The following is a 21,279-nucleotide window of genomic DNA, read 5'->3' on the forward strand; positions in this document are numbered from 1 at the left end:
AATCCGAATACTAAAAGGAAAGTGCCTTAAAAGTGAGTGACCTTTTTATACTCAGACATACATACACACACATACATACATACATGCATACACACAGACAGACATCAGGACATCACCTCAATTCGAGTTGATTGTTATATGTGACTTGTCACTCCAAGCCTTCTATAGAAAATTCGTATTTTGAATGAACATATGGTCTCTCAGTACACTTTGGTGTACGTGAAAGGCAAAAATGAGAAAGGTACCTCCATCCATATTCTACCTTCCCAATGCATTAGGAAAAAAGTTATACGTTGCATTAAGGGTAAAAAAGACCCATAACTTTGAAGCATTTCTTTACACATTTCAACTCGTTTGGCCTTAAACGAAATATATTTAATGCCTAAATTGTAGTCCGGCCCAAACTGCTCAGCTCGGCCATTCTGAACACCGAAGCAAACCAGCTCCGGATGGATTTTAAAAAGGATCAATTTGGGAATACCTTGTAAAAGTAGATTAGGAAAAATCTCAAGCCAGCAAAACTATGGGCCAACCATCTGGATATTCTCGAACCGGTGCCGATTGGGAGGACATTTCTAGAACAATCATATATTGAGGAAATTGTTCAATGAACAATCCCGCAGGACCATCTCCATGAATTTTTTTTTCACGATTTTATTCTGTTAATATTATGGAAAGCACTTCATGGCAGAAATTCCCTTTATGAGATCCGCAGTAGTTCTTTCAAAGTTTTCTCCGAAAATTCTTTAAAAGGTATTGTCTGTTTCAGAACCTTCTCCACGATTACCTCCAGAGACGCAGCCAGAAATTCCCTTGTCAAATCAAATCCAAAAGTTATTTATTCCTGGAATTTTGTGGATTAAATAGTTTTGTGGGAATTCCTTGAATGGTTTCAGCAAGATAATCCATCAAAGCTAGCTCCAGAATTCTCTTTGGAACGAATTCCTGCCCGTGTATTTGAGACGTTTTCAGGAATACCTCCAGAAATTTTTCTTGGGTCTTCTTCAAAGCTTGCTCGAGAATTTTTTCATAAAAATTATTTTGTAACGAGTCCATGTTTTTTTTTCGGCAATTCTTTCAGAAATTTCGCCTTCATGGATACATTGGGATACACCTTTAAGGATTGCTACGGACGTTCGTGTATGTAAGTGTTTGTAAACAAATTTCTCCAGAAACACTATCGGAATTTGCGCCAGGTTTTTTCTTTAGGATTTATCCAAGAATTCTTCAAGAAGTTTCTCAAGAAATTTCATGAATTTCACCTGGAATTCATCCAATGGTTTTGCAATTCAGCAGACTGTTTTATTAACTGATATTCGGAGATTCCTTAAGAGATCCTTGCAGAAAATCCTTTAGGGATTTCCTCTAGAAATCCAGTTTTTTTTCTCAGGAACTCTTTAAGAAGTTATCGTTGGACTTTCCTTTAGGAATTATTCGATATACTTGGGACTTCTTCAAAAATTCCACCAGAATTTCCCAAGAGATTCTTCAAGAACTTCCTCCGAGGGTTTCTCCAGAGGTTCCAGCAAAGATTGCTTAAGGTTTATTCAGACCATTCTCCAAGTATTTATTTTTCAAATTTTCCTTAAAATGTTCCAGTTCCAGATTCCTTCAGAACTTCTCCGAAGAATCTCGCAGAAATTTCTCCATAATCTTGTTGCAAACTTCCCGACCAGTAGAGCAAGACTACCGTATAGCAGGGTAATTCGGGCACAAACACGGCAATCAAAGCACCAACTCAAAGCTTATTCATTTAGACAACATCTTTATTTGGCTCCTAGCATTGTGCCACCTAAACGCCTAATCCTCTCTCTACGTCCTAGCTGTTTATTCTTACTTAGAAACTAACATTTGTTTGTGCACTGTACTCACGCATCGCCACCGATCAAATAACTCGCCCGCGCACACAGGCCTCCTCGCTCGTCGGTTGCGTCTTCATGGACGACCCCGCGGTCCGATCCATGGTTGGATCCAACCTCGCCAACCACTCCGCTCCTCCGATTTGCCGAAACGATCCTTGATGCTGCGAGCAACTCGCGTCCGAAACGGAAACAGGCTGCTCCGTTCCGCCGAAAGCCACCGAGGTCGTCTCAAGGTCGATTGCCTTCGCGTCGGCGTTGATTACTCCCTCGCACGGTTTGCCTAGATGATGCCGCCGAAACTGGAACGAGAAAAAAGAGCCCTGAGGCGAGCAGAGCTGTCAGCAACTGATTCCAGCTAGTTTCTGGTTTCCGGCTTACTTCTTTGGTGAAGGCTCTTTGTTCCTGTCTTCTCGGAATTTCTGGATGGTTGTGGCCCAGATGAAGCTTTTGCCTCCTGCTGACCCTGCTTTGCTCGTTCGATCGTGTGCGAAGTTTCGTCGGACGGTTGTTGAAATTGGTTCTCTGCGTCTAGCAACGATGACCAATGTATCACGTGCACGGTTGGTAATCTGCCAGTTGCACGGCCACAGTGCCGCCACCGGGTATACGGGCTGTCAAACTGGAGAGACATTCATTAGACGGTTGCCTTTCGAGGATCGCAAAAACTAACTCACCCGCAGGAAAATAATACAAATCACGTTCGGATGCGTGCGAAATTCGCCCAACGATGTGCGGTTTTCCCAGAACGTGTGGCTTGGCAAAGATGAGCGTGCAAAATGGCCGCCTCCTTTTGTTGGCTGCAGTAGCGTCGGTCTGGATGGTGGAGAAATTCCGCTAATCACTATCACACTTCTGATCGCAAAACCAAGAACTCACCACGTCGATTGGCCACTCGATGGTTAATTTGGCCTTTTGCGTTTCACGTTTATCTCTTTCCACAGGGAATTTTTCACTATGTAGTCACTTTGTGCTTTCCCGGCGTCGGAGTAACTAGAGCTCCGGTTTCACTACCGTACCGACTGATGGATTCGTGCCGACTGCTGGCGATGAGAAGGATCGCGCGACCAGCACCCTCCGTCTGGCAGTATGTTGTGGTAGTGGTAGTTACGAAGACAACCGCTATCTCACCGGCAGTGAATCGCTTTCTCTCGATGCGCGATGCTCGTAGGCTGCGGCAAGACGATCGACGGGCTTCGCTTCGGCTCTTTTATCGTTTTCCTCTCCTCTCCCGATACTCAACACTCGGATTGACGACTGCGTGAGTGTGATCCGACCGGCGTTCCTTATGTGTGTGGTGTGCGGTGGTTGATTGATACGCACTCGAGTTGTTGGATTGCGAGGCGATGATGGTAGGCATTAGCAGAGGTGCTTAATTTGTTCTTGGCGGAACATTTGTTTTATTCATTATCGGAGTGTTTACAAACATTCTTATGAACTAACGAGTTTCTAAGGGCACATCTGCAAATCTCAAACTTAAACGTAACACAACTCTACCGTAGCGGAAGAATTTTTCATAAATCGATGATCAAGCGATTTATGAAAAATTCACAAAATCTTACTCATCCTCCTAGGATGATGGTCAGAGACAAGTCGGTCAACCTAACTCTTGAGCAGACCTCAAGTTACATCGTTTCCTCAACTAAACCCAACTCATACGCAAGCCTTGGTCGCTTGCCAAATCTTCTCTATTCTCCAAACTGCATAATCTTAATGCTAAACTAAACTTCACGCCAGCTGCGCCTGGCAAAATCTTCGACCTCTCAAATCGTCTCTGACCAATGTCCTTGTTCAGCTTTCAAGAATCCTACGGCAAAACACTCAAATCGGATTCTAGCCTATTGTATTGACTAAAATAGGCTTAATCGCACACAAAACATTAAGAAGCTATATTTACAGACTATCTACAAGGACAAAATTGGTTTGTTTTGGTTTGTGCATATTCTGAGAAAAGAAAAATTTACTAATCTAAATCGTCATGAGCCCGGGAAATAGGGTTTTACCGCGCCCCTGGTCGCGTTACTTTTGGGATGAAGATTTCATGACGACCCCCAGATCTTTAACCCTTGGCCACGCATTCGAATTGACTGGAAACACTTGAGGGTTCGTGTGCACCATCCAGTCGTGGATGTGCTTGGATTGCCGAGATCGTATTTTCTTCCTTCGTAGTGGTGCCACTCATAGCTCTGTGTAGTGAGGATGGTCGAATTCTTGATGATGGGCTCGATTTGTCTCGATCGGCTAACGGCATGACCATTTGGTGTGTTTCGGTGTGAGGTTCCTCGGGGTGTTGTTGCACTTCACTCGTTGTCTGGATCGTTTGGTATCTGGAGCCTCCCTACTCACGACGGTTTTCAGGGTCCCAGTCTCCCTCGCCCGCTGTAGGCTATATGCTGCGCTCTTCGTGGTGGTATTTGGAGCCTCCCTACTCACTGCTGTTTTCAGGGTCCCAATCTCCCTTGCCCGCTGTAGGCTGTTCGTTTCCGCATTCTTCGTCCTGGTATTTGGAGCCTCCCTACTCACTGCTGTTTTCAGGGTCCCAATCTCCCTTGCCCGCTGTAGGCTGGTGCTTGCTGTGCTCTGTGTTTTGGTATTTGGAGCCTCCCTACTCAACGATGGTTTTCGGGGTTCCAATCTCCCTTGCCCGCTGTAGGCTGACGGTTGCGGCGCTCTTTGACATGGTATCTGGAGCCTCCCTACTCACTGCTGTTTTCAGGGTCCCAGTCTCCCTCGCCTTCAGTAGGCTGTCGATTCGTCCTGGTGTTCGGCGTGTCTTCGTACTGGTATTTGGAGCCTCCTTACTCGCATCGCTTTCAGGGTTCCAATTTCCCGCGCCCACTGTAGGCTTTTCTACATCCTCCTGCTCTCCCAAAGCTCTCCAGTTGCTGTCTCCCTGCGCCTGATAGTGGCCGTAAGCTTCAACTCCGCGCCGAACCGATGTTTGGTCGTCGATCTCCGGGTCTCCACTCCTCCTATCAGAGAATGCATCTGGTGCCTTGACGAGAAACCTGCGTCCCGTTTCCAGAATCACAGGGTGCCATTTCTCTCGCTTAGCGAACGGCTCACGGTACACCTCCTGGCGCGATGGAAGTGTTTGGGTACCGCATGTTGATTCTCCTACTTGCTCGGCCTTCTGACGGATCGGATGATGGAATCGCAAATCGTTCATTGTTCCTGGCGAAGATCGTGGTATACAACATTTGTCGAGGTGGAGAGGTAGTCGTAAAGAAGTTATTGCTCATCACACCTGACTTTTTACCATTTTCCCGTTTGTTACGTGTTTTTGGAGCGTGGTACTCATGGTTGACAGGCATTGCCTGCGGACATAGCTTTAACATTGTGGAACCTCGTACGGCTGTACGGAAATCCTTGCTGTCGACTCACAATCGGTGTTGATGTGGTTGAGCAGTATTGCAACGGCTTCTCACCCTCAGCTCTCGTGATCAACTCTCCCAGTGATTGGTGTTTCTGCTAGCTTGACTGCTTTGTGGTTGACAGGCACCGCCTGTGTACATAGCTGGAACAGCCCGGAATCTCGCTGCTGGGAACGAAGATTCCAGTAGATGTAGTCGTCAAATCGGTGTAACGGAAGTGCAGAATCCGGTTGAAGCTTCTCTGCCTTCCTGTTCGCTGTAATAATGCCCAATTATGGTGTTTTCTTCAGCGTTTGCTTCTTCGTTGACAGGCACCGCCTGTTTTCATAGCTTGCAGAAGTTCGTTTAGTCCGCCTTGATGTCCTTCGCGTGGAACCTTCCCTTCTTGCCGCTCAGAACATCCTCTAGCACGTACATGTTCGTCCCGATGATCTCCTTGACGATGGCCGGAACGAATTTCGGCTCAAGCTTGCTGTTGATTTGGTCCGCCTTCGAGGAGAGTACGAACGATCGCCGCCAAACCAAGTCTCCGACTTTGAACGCTACTGATCTTGTGCGAAGATTGTATCGCTGCTTTGCCCGTTGGTGGCTGTTCTTGATCCGCTCAATGATTAGCTTCTGGATTCGACAAATCGCCGAGAGTCGTAGGTCCTGCGCTACCTTCGGGTCTTCTGGTGTGTTGAGCTCCTGCTGCGTGTACAGATCCGTGTGCAACAACAGGTTTCGTCCAAAGTTGGCTTCGTGTGGACTGACGCCCGTCGCTTCGTGCCGAGCAGCGTTTATAGCCGCCGTGATCGCCGGTAGCTTTTCGTCCCACTCTCTATGATCGCCGTCCAACAATGCCCGGATGCAGGTTACTACGACGCGGTTGACGCGTTCGGCGTTATTGGCCTGCGGACAGTAGAACGCTGTCTTCATGTGGCCGATTTTGTGCTTTGCCAGCCAGGATTTGAAGACCATCGATTCGAACTGCTTCCCGTTATCGGACAGTATCAGCCGCGGCCGAGAGAACTTCAGACAAACTTCTTCTTCCAGGAACTCCACCATCTTCTGCGAATCCGCTGTACGCATCGGCTTGACGATCACATACTTGCTGACCCAGTCTACTACTACCAACAAAACCGTGTTTCCTCGTTTGGAACGTGTGAGCGGACCGACAAAGTCCACTGATATCATCTCCCAAGGGGTCTTCGCCGGCTTCGGGTTTCCCATTTGCGGCATCATTCTTTTCCCCGGTGCCTTGCACGCTTTGCAGGTCGCACAGTTCATAACGTAATCGTGAATCTCCTGTTGCATCTGTGGCCAGTAGTAGTGGGCTTGTAGCTTGTGCCAGGTCTTGTAGAAACCGAGATGCGCTGCTGCTGGTTCGTCGTGGAATCTTCGGATTAGTTGGAATCTCTCTTCTTTCGGAACGACTTGCTTCCACTTGTGGTAAACTGCTCCCACTTCGTCCTTGCAACGGCAGTTCTTGAATAGCGTGTCGTTTGCTATGCGGAAGTCCGGGAACTTATCTCCTTCGCTCTTTACTCTGTCCACCAGCTTCCTGTACCACGGGTCCAGGACTTGGTCTACCGTGAAGACTGCTTCAGCTACTGTTCTTGAGAGCGCATCTGGAACAACGTTGATCGAACCCTTCCTGTAGCGGATCTCGAAGTCGAACGCGTTTAGACGCAACAGCCACCGGCTCATCAAAGCCGTCGGGTTCTTCATCGACTTCAGGTAGCTGAGTGCTGCATGATCACAGTGGACAATGAACCGGATTCCTTCTACGTAGCCTCTGAATTTCTCGATCGCTCGGATCACTGCGAGGCACTCCCGCTCCGTGACCGAGTACTTCCTCTCCGACGCTGACAACTTCTGCGAGAAGTAGCTGATGGGATGTTCCTCGCCGTTGATCTCCTGTGTTAGCACTGCTCCGATTGCTGTGTCGCTGGCATCGCACGCTATGGCGAACGGTTTGCTGTAGTCCGGCATCGCCAGTACCGGTGCCGAAACCAGAGCTGCTTTCAGCTTGAGGAACGCTTCTTCAGCTATCGGATTCCAACGGAACTTGGTCTTGCCTGACGTCAAGTTTGTTAGCGGAGCTGCTAGCTGCGAGAAACCGGCGATGAAGCGTCGGTACCAGTTGCAAACACCAAGAAATCGCTGCACCTCTTTGCGCGTTGTTGGAGTCGGGAATTGTACGATCGCTTGGATCTTCTCGTCGTCTACACGCCAACCTTGCTCGTCGATTACGTAGCCGAGGTACTTCATGCTCTTCCGGCAGAACTTGGACTTCTCCGATGAAATCGTGAGATTCGCTTGGCGTAGCCGGCGGGCTACTTCTTCGAGCAGAGCGATATGCTCTTCGAACGTTTCGGAGCAGATGATGATGTCGTCCAGGTAATGGAATACCAGCGGTTCTAGATCGGCGAAGAGGTGAGTCATTAGTCGCGCTAGAGCTTGGCTGGCCGTGCACAGCCCGAAAGGCACCACCTTGAATTGAAAGTGGCCTCTGGATGGAACGGTGAAGGCTGTCAGTTGTCTCGAACCTGGATGGAGTGGTAGCTGCCAGAAGGCATCCTTGAGATCGATCGAAGAGATGTATTTGCTACTTCGGAGGTTGTTGGTGATCGCTGCTATCTGGGGAATCGGATATCCCTCGTTCACCATGACGGAGTTGAGGTGACGCGCATCCAAGCAGACGCGATACTGCCCAGTCTTCTTCTTGACGGCGACCAGCGGGTTGTTCCATGGCGAGAACTGCGCCTCCTCGATGACGTCCAGCGCAATCATCCGGTCGATCTCTCTGTTGACCTCCTGCAGAACGTACGGCGACATGGGGTAATGCCGTTGTTTGCGGGGCGGTGCATTCCCTACATCGATTCGATGCTCGTACAGCTTCGTGCGTCCTAATCTTCCATCTACCGCTTTCGGAAACTTCTGAATCGCCTGCTCCAGGCGCCTCTGCTGTTCCGGACTGAGCTGCTTCATCTCCTGTTCTTCGCTGATCTGATCTTCCTGCTTCGCTTCGAGTGTGCAACACACCGCTTTTACACCGAATTTGTTCCAGAAATTCATTCCCAGGATGATGCAGTCTGGAATCGAAGGCACCAACAGCACTGGAAGAACTTCGTTGCGGTTGTTGTACACAATCGGTAAATAGACGAAGTTTGCGATGTTGTGTCTTGTGCCGTCTGCCGTCTTTATTCCGCCGCTGACGGTTCCTTTCTGCAATCCGCATTCCTCTGCCAGTTCGACTTTTCTTCCTCCTAGCAGAGAGCAGTTCGCTCCACTGTCCAACAAAGCTGTCAACTCCTTTCCCAGCACTGATATGACGGCGTGCGGTCGATTGTCACTTCCGGGGTTGATAATGATCGAGTTGAGGTTTTGAAATTCCGGGATATCGGAGGGGTCTCCGAGATTTTGCGGAGAGCTGCTCCCCTCTACTGCTGGTTCTCCGCTGGGTAGTTTAACGCGTCCGTGCGACACGTGAAGCAACTGCGCAACGAGTAGCCCTTCCGTCCACACCGGTAGCAGAAGAGAATGGCTTGCGGTTTCGGACAGTCCATGAATCTGTGGCCTTCCTCGTCGCAGTTCCAGCAGAGCATCGCTGGTCGTTGGTCATTCGGAGCTTCTTCCTGTTGTATCTGGCGATCTTCCCGTTGCCTGGCTGGTTCTGGCAGCAGACGTTGGCTTCTTCGGTTATAGTCGCTCTGATCCGAGCTTGGCATCCACTGTCGTGCTTGCCAGCCCTGTGCTCTTTGCGGCTGTTCTTGCTGTTGTTGTGGTAGCCGAGTCTGGTACGATGCGGTTTGCGGACGCTGCTGCTGTGCCGGGGTTTGCGCATCTCTTGTGTACTGCCGCGCTGCTCGCAGGACGTCAGCCTCTGTCCGGTTGTATCTATCCGTTGGCCTTGGCTGCCTTTCGTCGCGTGCGGCAAAGCTTGGTCTCGCAGATCTCCGCTCAATGTTCAACTTCAACGCATTGACTTGCTCCACCAGTTCGTCGATGTTGTGCTGCCAATTGTCTTCTGGTCCTTCCTCCGCTGCTTCGTGCTCGAATGCGGCTTCTTCCACCTCCACGGCGTGAACTCTGTTGAACCGCTGTGACTGTTGGTGATGCTGAACCGGTGGTGGTCTGCTGGTTACTACTGGCGTAGCGAAGTTCGGTTCCAGAAGCGCGCTGTGCGGAATGGGAATCCTGCGTTGCCTGTTCAGAAGCATCCTCGTCTCGTCGTATCCGGTGCAGACTTCCACCATTTCTTCCAGTGAACGAGGCCTCGCTGCTGTTACGATGGCTGCGTAGTTCTCGTTCATGTTTTTCTTCACCAGGAAGAACTTTTCGTCGTCTGGAATGGGTGGATCGACGAAGCGGAAGAGCGCTGAGATGTCTCGGTAGAACTTCGCAAAGGATTCCTCCCTTCCTTGAAATCGAAAGCTGGCTTCCAGACGCAGAATTTGGGAGTATCCGCTGGGCAGGAATTCCCTTCTGATCTCCCGCTTGAACTGGTCCCAGGTCCGCAACTGGTTTTGCGACGTTGCTCGTGAGTACCAATCGATGGCGTCCTCCTGCAGTAGATGCTTGATGGAACTCAGAAGTGTGGCATCACTCATGCCTTCCGATCTCGCGAACGTCTCCACGCGATCTAGGAACACGTTGAGTGACGTCGTGTCCTTTTCGCCGCGAAACTTGAAAGGCCAGTTGTGCACGGCCTTCTGAATCCGTCGATCATCCACTCGTTCCGGCGCTGGTCGTTCTCGACGCACTAGCCGCTCCAGATCGTCCCGCATTCGGCAGTATTCTTCGTGCATCCGCTGCTCTCTTTCCTGCATCTCCACTATTCTCGATTGCAGCTCGTGAACTTCTCGTGATTGTGTTTCTCGAGCTGTCCGGTTCCATGTTTCTCGCTCCCGTGGAAGGTAGGGAGGCGGTGGTGAGGTGTTCCGTTGTCTAGGCTGTGTTTCACCTCCATCTTCGTTGTCTCGCACTCGAAACGAACTCGAAAACAGCAATCCTCGTCCCTGTCCACCAGAGAATGACGTCATCAGAGGCGGCTGTGATGCTGGCGGTGGTGTGGATTCTGGATTTGAATTGTTGCCCACTGGAATCGTGACATCCGCCGTTCCACCGACTGCTCCTTCCTCTTCGTTGTTGCTTCTTCTGATGGCACCCGTTGAACTTGTGTGGTTCACCTCATTCTCACCTCGTTGCACACAACTCACTACACTAGTACCATTCACTTTGTTGAGCAAAACCGTCACGTGCATGGTTAGCATCCCATGCAGCTCTCTCAGTTCGACCGGAGGGTGGATTAACCGTAATCTGTCGCGATAGTGGGTAAGACGCGTTCGGCTTTGACTGATTGCAGCCCTATCGGCTGTTCGAATGGCCGCTTCAGTGCTAATGTGCAGCTGCTGTATTTGAGTTTCACAGTGTTCAATGTTGGACTGTGGACTCATTACATGGGCTGAGCTAGTGGGCTGGTTATCTCTTAAGGCTTCCTCCTGGACGAGTGCCTTTAGACGGAGGACCTTTCCTCTGTGGGTGGTAGGCCCTAAATTTACCACGTGACGCAGAGCCAACTCATACGTCACCTCCTCATCTGTTAAGTGTGTGTAATCCATGTCTTATGTTGAATCTTAAATGCGTAAGGGCTAAAATTGTTTCGATAATCGTATGCCAGATAATCGAAATTGCACAAAACCAAGTCTCAACAAAACCAAAACTCAAAACGCTAAACGGTAGTTCATAATGTGTGGATTTTCAGTTGGGCGCCAGTGTTGCAAACTTCCCGACCAGTAGAGCAAGACTACCGTATAGCAGGGTAATTCGGGCACAAACACGGCAATCAAAGCACCAACTCAAAGCTTATTCATTTAGACAACATCTTTATTTGGCTCCTAGCATTGTGCCACCTAAACGCCTAATCCTCTCTCTACGTCCTAGCTGTTTATTCTTACTTAGAAACTAACATTTGTTTGTGCACTGTACTCACGCATCGCCACCGATCAAATAACTCGCCCGCGCACACAGGCCTCCTCGCTCGTCGGTTGCGTCTTCATGGACGACCCCGCGGTCCGATCCATGGTTGGATCCAACCTCGCCAACCACTCCGCTCCTCCGATTTGCCGAAACGATCCTTGATGCTGCGAGCAACTCGCGTCCGAAACGGAAACAGGCTGCTCCGTTCCGCCGAAAGCCACCGAGGTCGTCTCAAGGTCGATTGCCTTCGCGTCGGCGTTGATTACTCCCTCGCACGGTTTGCCTAGATGATGCCGCCGAAACTGGAACGAGAAAAAAGAGCCCTGAGGCGAGCAGAGCTGTCAGCAACTGATTCCAGCTAGTTTCTGGTTTCCGGCTTACTTCTTTGGTGAAGGCTCTTTGTTCCTGTCTTCTCGGAATTTCTGGATGGTTGTGGCCCAGATGAAGCTTTTGCCTCCTGCTGACCCTGCTTTGCTCGTTCGATCGTGTGCGAAGTTTCGTCGGACGGTTGTTGAAATTGGTTCTCTGCGTCTAGCAACGATGACCAATGTATCACGTGCACGGTTGGTAATCTGCCAGTTGCACGGCCACAGTGCCGCCACCGGGTATACGGGCTGTCAAACTGGAGAGACATTCATTAGACGGTTGCCTTTCGAGGATCGCAAAAACTAACTCACCCGCAGGAAAATAATACAAATCACGTTCGGATGCGTGCGAAATTCGCCCAACGATGTGCGGTTTTCCCAGAACGTGTGGCTTGGCAAAGATGAGCGTGCAAAATGGCCGCCTCCTTTTGTTGGCTGCAGTAGCGTCGGTCTGGATGGTGGAGAAATTCCGCTAATCACTATCACACTTCTGATCGCAAAACCAAGAACTCACCACGTCGATTGGCCACTCGATGGTTAATTTGGCCTTTTGCGTTTCACGTTTATCTCTTTCCACAGGGAATTTTTCACTATGTAGTCACTTTGTGCTTTCCCGGCGTCGGAGTAACTAGAGCTCCGGTTTCACTACCGTACCGACTGATGGATTCGTGCCGACTGCTGGCGATGAGAAGGATCGCGCGACCAGCACCCTCCGTCTGGCAGTATGTTGTGGTAGTGGTAGTTACGAAGACAACCGCTATCTCACCGGCAGTGAATCGCTTTCTCTCGATGCGCGATGCTCGTAGGCTGCGGCAAGACGATCGACGGGCTTCGCTTCGGCTCTTTTATCGTTTTCCTCTCCTCTCCCGATACTCAACACTCGGATTGACGACTGCGTGAGTGTGATCCGACCGGCGTTCCTTATGTGTGTGGTGTGCGGTGGTTGATTGATACGCACTCGAGTTGTTGGATTGCGAGGCGATGATGGTAGGCATTAGCAGAGGTGCTTAATTTGTTCTTGGCGGAACATTTGTTTTATTCATTATCGGAGTGTTTACAAACATTCTTATGAACTAACGAGTTTCTAAGGGCACATCTGCAAATCTCAAACTTAAACGTAACAATCTATTCTTTGGCATTTTTCAAGAAATTCTTCGGTAATTTCTAAGTTCTTCCAAGGATTCCTTCAAAAAATCCTCCAGGGATCCCCCAAAAATTTTTCGACGGATTTCTCTAAAAAGTCCTACTATTTTTTGTCTACAATTCCTCCAAAAAAATCGAAAGGAAGTTTTAGTTGGAATTACTTATAGAGTTCCATCTAAAGTTTTTTTTTAATTATTCTTGTAATTTTACCAGAAAATGCTTCATCGATTTCTATCCAGGAATCCATCCAAAAAAAAATAAAAAGAATTTATTCTGGGAATCTCCAGAGGTATAACTATTTAGGAGATTTAAAAGCGATTTCTTTGGACTACCATCTAAAGTATTCTATTGAAATTCATTCTTCCAATCTTTCAATAATTCTTCCATCACTTATTGTGCAATTACTGGAAAAAAAAATCGGGAATAAATCCTTAATGAATGTCTGAAACAGTTCCAGGAGGAATCTCTGAATGAATCGAAGGAAAAATCTGACCAAACCGCAGGAGCAATTTGTTTACAAAAAAAAAAAAAAATTCGTGAAATCTTCTGCAGAATCATTTGAAGAATTTCCTCATTTCAAGGAATTTGCAGAAAAACCTTTGGAAGAATTTCTAAATACAGTTTGGTAGGAATTTCATAAACAAAATTTTCAGGTGTTTTCAAAAAACTCCACGGAAAAACTTTTGAAAAATTCCTTTAAAAAACCTTTACCAATTATGGAAGGTACTCTTGCATGAACTTCTAGAGGAACATCTGAAGAAATCTCTGGTAAGTTTTCGAAGGAATCTCAGGAGGAATTTTTGAATACATCCTGGAGGAATATTTGGAGAAACAACCTTGATGGAGTTTCCAGAAAAGTTAATATACGATATTTTGGGAAAATTCCTGGAGCAATCTTTAAAGAAAATTCTTGGAGGTTTCCAGCAGGTATTCCTGGAGTAATCTGTGGAGGTTTTGTTGAAGAAATCCCTGGAGAACCGGCTAGATAAAGGGCGAACACGATGAAATTGCCACACAGAAAATATTGTATAACTTTTGATTGCGTTCGTCAAAATAGCTAATTTTTTTACCATGAATAGTATATTATGTGTAGCTAATACCATAAAATTTTCATTAAAATCGGTTGAGTATTGGCGGAGATATCGTTGAAACAAGGAAATTGCCACTTGAGAATCTTGTGCAAACAAACATTTTGGAAAATATCACTTTTTTGCCGTTTCAACGCTGGCGCCAAAAATACTGAACCGATTTCAATGAAAATTTTTATGTACGTAAAGTATGTATGTAGAAGTAGTTTGTCAAAATTTCATTCAATTTGATCATACCGTTAAAAAGTTATAGCCGTATATGTCGCAATATGTAACAATAAGCAGATGTGGATTTTGGTATAGTGAAATTCAAACTGCTTTACTTTGAAAGTACTCAACAAAAATGGCTGAAGTTTTATAAAAATCGGGACAGTGTTACCAGTTCTACAGTCAAAATAGTGCACGCGGAACTAAAAATGGTCAAAAAGTACATGAAATTTACCATGAAACGATTTGAGCTTTGGATATTTACTAGAAAAATTACTGAACCGATTACGATCAAATTTTTACAACTTAATTGATACTATGTTAAGAATATCGAGTGAAATTTTCAAACGTTTTGATGAGGTAACAAAAAAGTTATAGCCTAAGTATTTTTTTGAAATAAGGGCACAAATTTTCTAAAATCTAATTTTATGATATCGACAATATATGCGCCAATACTCAACCGATTTTAATGAATATTTTATGGTATTAGCTTTACATAATATACTATTCATGGTCAAAAAATTAGCTATTTCGACGAGCGCAATCAAAAGTTATACAATATTTTCTGTGTGGCAATTTTATCGTGTTCGCCCTTTGAACTTCCGTAAAGATTCCTAGAAGAAATCATTACAATTCATTACTTGCAGAGCAAAGCTGTGCAACTAAAATAGAGACTGAGAACTGACCTGCAGTGGGATATAATATGGGGAAATTGTAGTAAATCGTTTTTATCAACAAATGCTAGAGAAGGTCTTTACATGTGTGTGAATGACATAGTTAGTAGTAAAGTTAAACAATTGAGAAACAAGATAGTAGGAATAAGCAATGATACTTGTGAGTTTTGTGGACAGCAAGACACAACGGAGCACCGTGTAAAAATGTGTGTAGGATCAAAAGAAATCTGGACCTGGATCCACGATTTGATAGGTAGAAGGTTTAGATTAGGACTAAGCGATCCTGAAGAGATAATTGGAATTAACATGAGCGAAAAAGCATATAAAGAAAAAGCTGCACTTTGGCTTGTATGTGAAGCAATTGCGTTTAACCTAAAACATTTTGGAAAACAAAGAAGATTATACAAATTCCAACAGCATATTCGTCAATTGCGCTGGAATAACATAGTAGCCATAAGAAAGCATTTTGAAAATTGTTTAAATGTATTTTAAATGTATATATGAGTTTGTCGTAAAATATACATATAAAAAAAAAAAAAAAAAACAAAAACAAAAAAAAAAACAAAAAAAAGCCCAACAACGCTACTCTGGAGACCATTTTGATAATACGTTAAGTAGTGGTACATAATCCACTGTACTTACCAAAGCAGTTAGAGGAACAATACGCGGTGTTTTATATTATTGGGATTCCTTCAAAAAATCCTCCAGGGATCCCCCAGAAACATTTCGACGGATTTTTCTAAAAAATCCTACCAATTTTTTTTTGTCTACAATTCCTCCAAAAATATCGAAAGGAAGTTTTAGTTGGAATTACTTATAAAGTTCCTTCAAAGGTTTCTCCTGCAATTAATCCAAGAATTTTACCAGAAATTGCTTCATAGATTTCTATCCAGGAATCCATCCAAAAATTTAAAAACAATTTATTCTGGGAATCTCCAGAGGTTTAACTAGGAGATTTATAAGGGATTTCTTTGGACTACCATCTAGAGTTTTCTGTTTAAGTTCATTCTGCTATTCTTTCAAGAATTCTTCCATTACTTTTTGAGCAATTACTGGAAGAAAATCGGAAAAAAAAATCCTGAATGAATGTCTGAAACAGTTCCAGGAGGAATCTCTGAATGAATCGAAGGAAAAATCTGACCAAACCGCAGGAGCAATTTGTTACAAAAAAAAAACTCGTAAAAATTCTGCAGAATCATTTGAAGAATTTCCCCATTTCAAGGAATTTGGAATGCTTATATGCCTTTGCTTTGAAAAATTATAACTCAAGAACGAAGCATCGTAAAAACGAAGTTTTTAAATGAAAATGAAAGCAAATTTTCTTAGATTAGATTAGATTAGATTAGAAAATGAAAGCAAATTTTCTCAGGAATCAAAAAAAAAAAAATATGGAGTGGAAAAAATTTTCCACAAAATTGTCCACCATTGAGAAAATTCAAAAAGATAAGCCGGAAAACCTATGCCAGAACTCGCGGAAAATTTTCAAAAAAACATATTTTTGAGAAGGTAATTTCATTAGCTTTGATCGCTGAAATTTTTGGAATGTACTTTTGTTTCTTTCTTGAGTTATGGTCAATTTTGTGAAAAATAACCATGTACGCATATATTATATGGTCATTTTTCACATAGTTGGCCATAACTCAAGAACGAAACACAAGTGTATTCCAAAAATTTCAGCCATCAAAGCTTATGAAACTACCTTCTCAAAAATATGTTTTTTGAAAATTTCCTGAGAGTTCGGGCATAGTTTTTCCGGCTTTTCTTTATGAATTTCCTCAACGGTGGAAAATTTTGTGGCAAACTTTTTCATTTTTATATTTTCTTGGATTCCTGAGAAAATTTTATTTCATTTTCTAAAAAAAATTCTACGATGTTGCGTTCTTGAGATATGATTTTTCAAAGAAAAGGCTTATATGACACATTTGAACATTTTTCAACAAAATGGGCCATAACTCAAAAACGAAAAAAAAGTGCATTCCAAAAACTTCAGCGATTTAAGCTCATGGAGTAACCATCTCAAAAATATTTTTTGATATTTTTTTACGAGTTCGGGTATTGTTTTTCCGGCTTTTCTATACAAATTTTCTCAACTGTGGAAAATTTTGTGAAAAAAATTTTCCGGTTCATATTTTTTGTTATTTCTGAGAAAGTTTGCTTTCATTTTCTAAAAAAAACTTTGTTTATATGGTGCTCGTTCTTGAGTTTGGATTTTTCAAAATAAGTAGTGTCAGGAGAAAACAAAGAATTTTCACCTGAGTTTTCCGGAAAAATAGGCGACCATGATTTTTTTCCATTTTTGTTGTTGTTCATATATCCATGAACCTTGCATGTGGAAAAAGTTTCATGAAAATCTGAGACCCTTCGGACCAATCTCGTTCGGTAATAAAAAATGCCCAGAAGTCTTGGGTTTTCTTCAAGAATTTTCTCATAAGAATAATTTCGAAGTTAGCCTATGTTTTTTTTTTTCAGGAACTCCCTTACAAATTTCATTATTTGGGATGGCAACAATCCTTAAATGCTACAGAAGCTCGTGTATGTATTTCTCAAGTACCGTCAAGGCACCATTCACCGTGGATTTAAGAGGATTCGGGGCAAATAAGGGCTGTCATTTGACACCAGTCTTATAAACATTGTTGGTGCCGCTTTTAATTGCCTTCATTATAGGTTAAAATTAAAGCAATATCCACAGAAGTAGAAAATTTTTCACAAAATTTGGTGATATAGTACAATTAGTAACGGGTAGTAGGGTCGCCTAATTCCGTGGTAGGTCACCATTCACCGTGGTAGTAGGGACCCATTCACCGTGTATGAGAAATTTTATCCTACTTTGTTTAAAAATGGTCAAAACAACCCAGCCAAGGGAATTTTCTTCGTTTAAATTCATTTCAAGTAATAACTTGCAAGATTTTATTAGAAAAACGAATTTTCAAATTTTCGATTTTTTCTAGATATATGGGACAATATGGGGCACGGTGAATGGAGACCATTGATTTTTAGGGTACCCATTTACCGTGCCTTTTTGGTTTTAATTAAAAAGTACGAGTAATCGTACTTTCTTGTTAAACTTACTTCGGTAATGCAAAATACATACCTGATATGTGAATTTAATTGCTTCTTGGTGTAATAAAAACGTTACTACATTTAGTTTATCGCTTAAATCACCTTAGCGCAGTTTTCGTTTCTTCACCATGAATGCAGTGAACGAGCAGAAACCCGCTTCATGTAAACACACTTTAGTGTCAAAATGATACTTTTAAATGTTTTTAATGAGCGTTTTGACATGGTAACAATACATTAGTGTTGTATTGGTGAAATTAAAGGGACATTGTCATATCATTCAATCATAATATGGAAATAATGAAAAAATATTCGAAGGCACACGGTGAATGGAGCCCCCACGGTGAATGGCGCCTTGACGGTATTTGTGAATAAATTTCTCAACAAACAGTATTCTGACGGAAATAAGATTTCTTCAGAAATTCTTCAAAAAATTGTTCAAGAAAGTCTAGAGTTTTTTTTCTGGAATTCTTCCAATGGTTTTGTCAAATGCGATTCAGCAGGGTTTTTTTTACTGAGATTCCAAAATTTCTTAAGTGATTTTTGCAGACACTCCTTTAGGGATTTCTTTAAGAAATCCCTTTTTTCATGAACTCTTTCAGAAGTTATTGTTGGACGTTCCTTTAGGAATTATACGATATATTTAGGAATTTTCTTAGGAATTTATCCACAAATTCCATCAGAAAATTCTCAACATATCCTTCTAGAAGTTCCTGCGAAGGTTTCTCCAGAGGTTTCTGCAAAGATTGCTAAGGGTACATTCAGGCCATTCTTCAAGTATTTATTTTTAAATTTTTCATAAAATATTCTAAAACAAAATTCTTTCAGAACTTCTCCAAAGAATCTCGCAGGAATTCCAGCAGAAATTTTCCCAGAATTCATACTTCTGAATTTTTCATGAAATTCGTCTGTAATTTCTGAGTTTTTGCAAGAATTTCTTCAAAAAATCTTCCAAGGATCCCCCAGAAATTTTTCGACGAATTTCCCTAATAATTCCCACCATTTTTTTGTCCGCAATTTCTCCAAATATTTCTAAAGGAAGTTTTAGTTGAAATTACTTCTAGAGTTCCTCCAAAAGTTTCCCAAGGATTTTTTTCGAAAAATTCTATCAGATAATGCTCCATGGATTTGCATCCAGACAGAGCTCCACCCAAAATTGAAATTTAAGAGGGTGCTGCCATCTCCGAATACGATTTGAGACGAAATTTGTCAATGAACGTTTACTTTTGGGGCAACGATGTTCACAAGTGGATTACAGTCTCCACTAGAGTTTAGGAAGAGATGAAAACACCACAGAAAACATCGATTGAGAGTACATTGCAAACTGTTTCATCGGCGGATTTTTCATCATATGAAGAAGAAAAAAAACGGAAAATGAAGTGATATTTTTCATAACTCAACTAAAAGAACTGCGAAAAGCTTTTTTTTCTGAATGGCGTTTATTTAATAATGAACTTACGCTCGATACATAGAACTTTTTTAAGCTTAGGTCTATATTATTCAATTAATATGAACATTATTATTTCGGAAGTTATGGAATTTTCTTCGTGTGATTGGAAGCTCTCTCCATTTCAATTCGATACATTGCCTCAATGATGTCATTTGAGACATTTTGCTGTTCAATAATTCTTGCGGTAAGATTTTGCAGCAGGTCTTCAATTTTTTGCATTCTGTCGGAAACTTGTTGATAGTTGTTCAACATTTTTTCTTCAATTTGTCTTAACTTGGTGTTGACACTAGAAATTTGCTGCTTCAATTGATGATTAGTTGGTGGTGGACAATCCAATACGAAGTCATCGACGCTTTTTTTGTCACAAGATGCATGGAAATAGAGCCGTATTGACGTATTCTTTAAACTATCTGTCCAAGCGCAATTCACTGGGTTTTCATAAATTCTTAATACTTCTAGCGCAAGAAATTGATGAATTGCGAAATGTGTCAAATTGTTACCATTGAGAAAAAGGTAGGAAAGAGATGGCATGTCCCAACTGCAGACGTCAAAATGTTGAAGTTGATTGTTGTTAAGATACATTGAATTGAGAGATGGCAGACTCACCGGACCGTCACTGTAAATGTGTTTTATTTTATTAGAAGAAAGAAAAAGTTCTTTCAAATTGTCCAACCCATTTAACTGGTCCATTTGAACTATTTCTATCAAGTTGCCATCAAGATTTAAATTTTTCAAATGTTTCAACCGATTGATATTCTCTGGGATATGTGTCAATTTTGTTTTCACACACCGGAAATCGCCCAGTTTGTAGAACATATCAGGTTTAATTATCACATTTTCAGTAGATGTGTTGTATAAATAAATGTCATCTAACTTAGGATTAATGTGGATTGATTTAACCAATCCACCTTCAAATTCAATTCCCTCGCACTTCTCAAATGGTTCAGTGAAATTATATGGCAGTATGTCCACTATTGCATTGAAAAAATTAAAACTTGTTTTATGTTTTGAGATGTTTCCTATCGAGGCTGCATCAGCAGGCCAGTTGAAATCATATATTTCAATTGAATTATGCCAGTTTGAACCATCTGACACTGTGAACGGTTTTATACCGTTCAGTGAAATCATCACAATAAGTCTGTAATAGGTATTTTGGAATCAATATAAAAAAAACAATAATATTTTCCACAGTTATACTTACATAGCCAAAATCCCTTCCATCCTGAATGAATTTTCGACCGACTTCACTTTCACTGGTAGAACTGATGTTTGATGTTTGAGAAGTTGCCCCGACCGCTTTTTATACGTTTGCGGTGATTCAGAACTTCAGAGTAGCATTAGGGTGGTGCGGTATTTCAGCAAAATCGTTCTCCGCAGAAAAATGTGGATTGATTCCGATTTTTGTAATTTATAAATTTTATGTGATTTTTTTTATTTGTAAACAGTGCTGACTTCCGAGTGTGCTATCTCAGATAAAAAGCATGCCAACACAGAGTCGCATGGGCGTGAATTCGTTGCTTTGTTTTCTATTTTTGCTTTGTTCGCTGCATTCTTTGGGTTTTGATAGTTATGCAGCTGGACAGCATGTCTTAGTATTGCATTCGAACAGCGACGGAGCATTGGTTGGTTGTATTTCGACAGGTGAGCTCGTTCCATGCTATTGTTTTTACATTCAACGTACGTTCTAGATTATTATATTTTTTTGATTAAAGAGATTTTACCCTCTAGGGGCATTCATCTCTATACTAACTTTATTTCTTATTCAATACAAGGTCACATTTTGCAAATATTTTTTTAATCTCTTCTATCATCCGATCGAGCTTTCTGCAATGATAAACAGTCCAGTCCTCCGTCCCGTCCGTTTGCGTTGTGTCTTCATTGGTATCTATCTCCTCAACAGCGCAATCCATGTCGATTGTATCCAACCCGGGAGCTACTTGACAGCTGCCGAACAACGTCAGCGTACCTAAAAATTTTGGTCCGGGTGGTACTGTCAGATTCAAAGCGGCAAGCGCTACTTTTGAAAAGGACGAAAACCGACAATAACAAACCGCACAAAAAATATTAAAACATTAAACAGAAACCTTTTTTGTGGTAG

At 43.2% G+C, this 21,279-nt stretch overlaps 2 protein-coding genes and 1 long non-coding RNA gene across 6 annotated transcripts; all 3 read right to left on the bottom strand.

Annotated features, from left to right (window-relative positions):
• Positions 1–248: 248 nt before the first annotated feature.
• On the bottom strand, positions 249–3,488 carry LOC109427997 (uncharacterized). Of its 3 annotated transcripts, none has more exons than XR_009996401.1 (3): positions 2,537–3,488; positions 482–2,481; positions 249–359 (listed from the first exon to the last, which is right to left on the bottom strand). It is a non-coding gene; the product is annotated as an uncharacterized LOC109427997 (long non-coding RNA). The 3 variants fall into 3 exon arrangements; XR_009996402.1 differs by having other exon boundaries at positions 255–2,481; positions 2,537–2,675; positions 2,739–3,481; XR_009996400.1 differs by having other exon boundaries at positions 255–2,197; positions 2,241–2,481; positions 2,537–3,479.
• Positions 3,489–8,658: 5,170 nt separating this feature from the next.
• LOC134285104 (uncharacterized) lies at positions 8,659–12,686 on the bottom strand. Of its 2 annotated transcripts, none has more exons than XM_062845157.1 (3): positions 12,077–12,686; positions 11,875–12,013; positions 8,659–11,819 (listed from the first exon to the last, which is right to left on the bottom strand). In XM_062845157.1, the coding sequence occupies exon 3, from the start codon at positions 10,837–10,839 to the stop codon at positions 8,659–8,661; it is 2,181 nt and encodes a 726-aa protein (XP_062701141.1). In that variant the 5' UTR covers positions 10,840–11,819; positions 11,875–12,013; positions 12,077–12,686. The 2 variants fall into 2 exon arrangements, with proteins under 2 accessions (XP_062701141.1, XP_062701140.1); XM_062845156.1 differs by having other exon boundaries at positions 8,659–11,535; positions 11,579–11,819; positions 11,875–12,686.
• A 6,467-nt stretch (positions 12,687–19,153) lies between these two features.
• LOC134285473 (leucine-rich repeat-containing G-protein coupled receptor 4-like) lies at positions 19,154–20,967 on the bottom strand. Its single transcript, XM_062846262.1, has 2 exons — positions 20,383–20,967; positions 19,154–20,319 (listed from the first exon to the last, which is right to left on the bottom strand). The coding sequence occupies exons 1-2, from the start codon at positions 20,400–20,402 to the stop codon at positions 19,263–19,265; spliced, it is 1,077 nt and encodes a 358-aa protein (XP_062702246.1). The 5' UTR covers positions 20,403–20,967; the 3' UTR covers positions 19,154–19,262.
• Positions 20,968–21,279: the final 312 nt, after the last annotated feature.

This window comes from Aedes albopictus, chromosome 1 (assembly GCF_035046485.1).
Source record: "Aedes albopictus strain Foshan chromosome 1, AalbF5, whole genome shotgun sequence".
In the NCBI taxonomy this organism is placed as follows: Eukaryota; Metazoa; Arthropoda; class Insecta; order Diptera; family Culicidae; genus Aedes; species Aedes albopictus.

Coding starts and splice junctions, on each gene's coding strand:
- LOC134285473 (XM_062846262.1), bottom strand. CDS start 20,402: ATGGAAGGGATTTTGGCTAT. Junction 20,320..20,382: donor ATGGAAGGGATTTTGGCTAT/GTAAGTATAACT, acceptor TACCTATTACAG/ACTTATTGTGATGATTTCAC.
- LOC134285104 (XM_062845157.1), bottom strand. CDS start 10,839: ATGGATTACACACACTTAACAGATGAGGAGGTGACGTATGAGTTGGCT.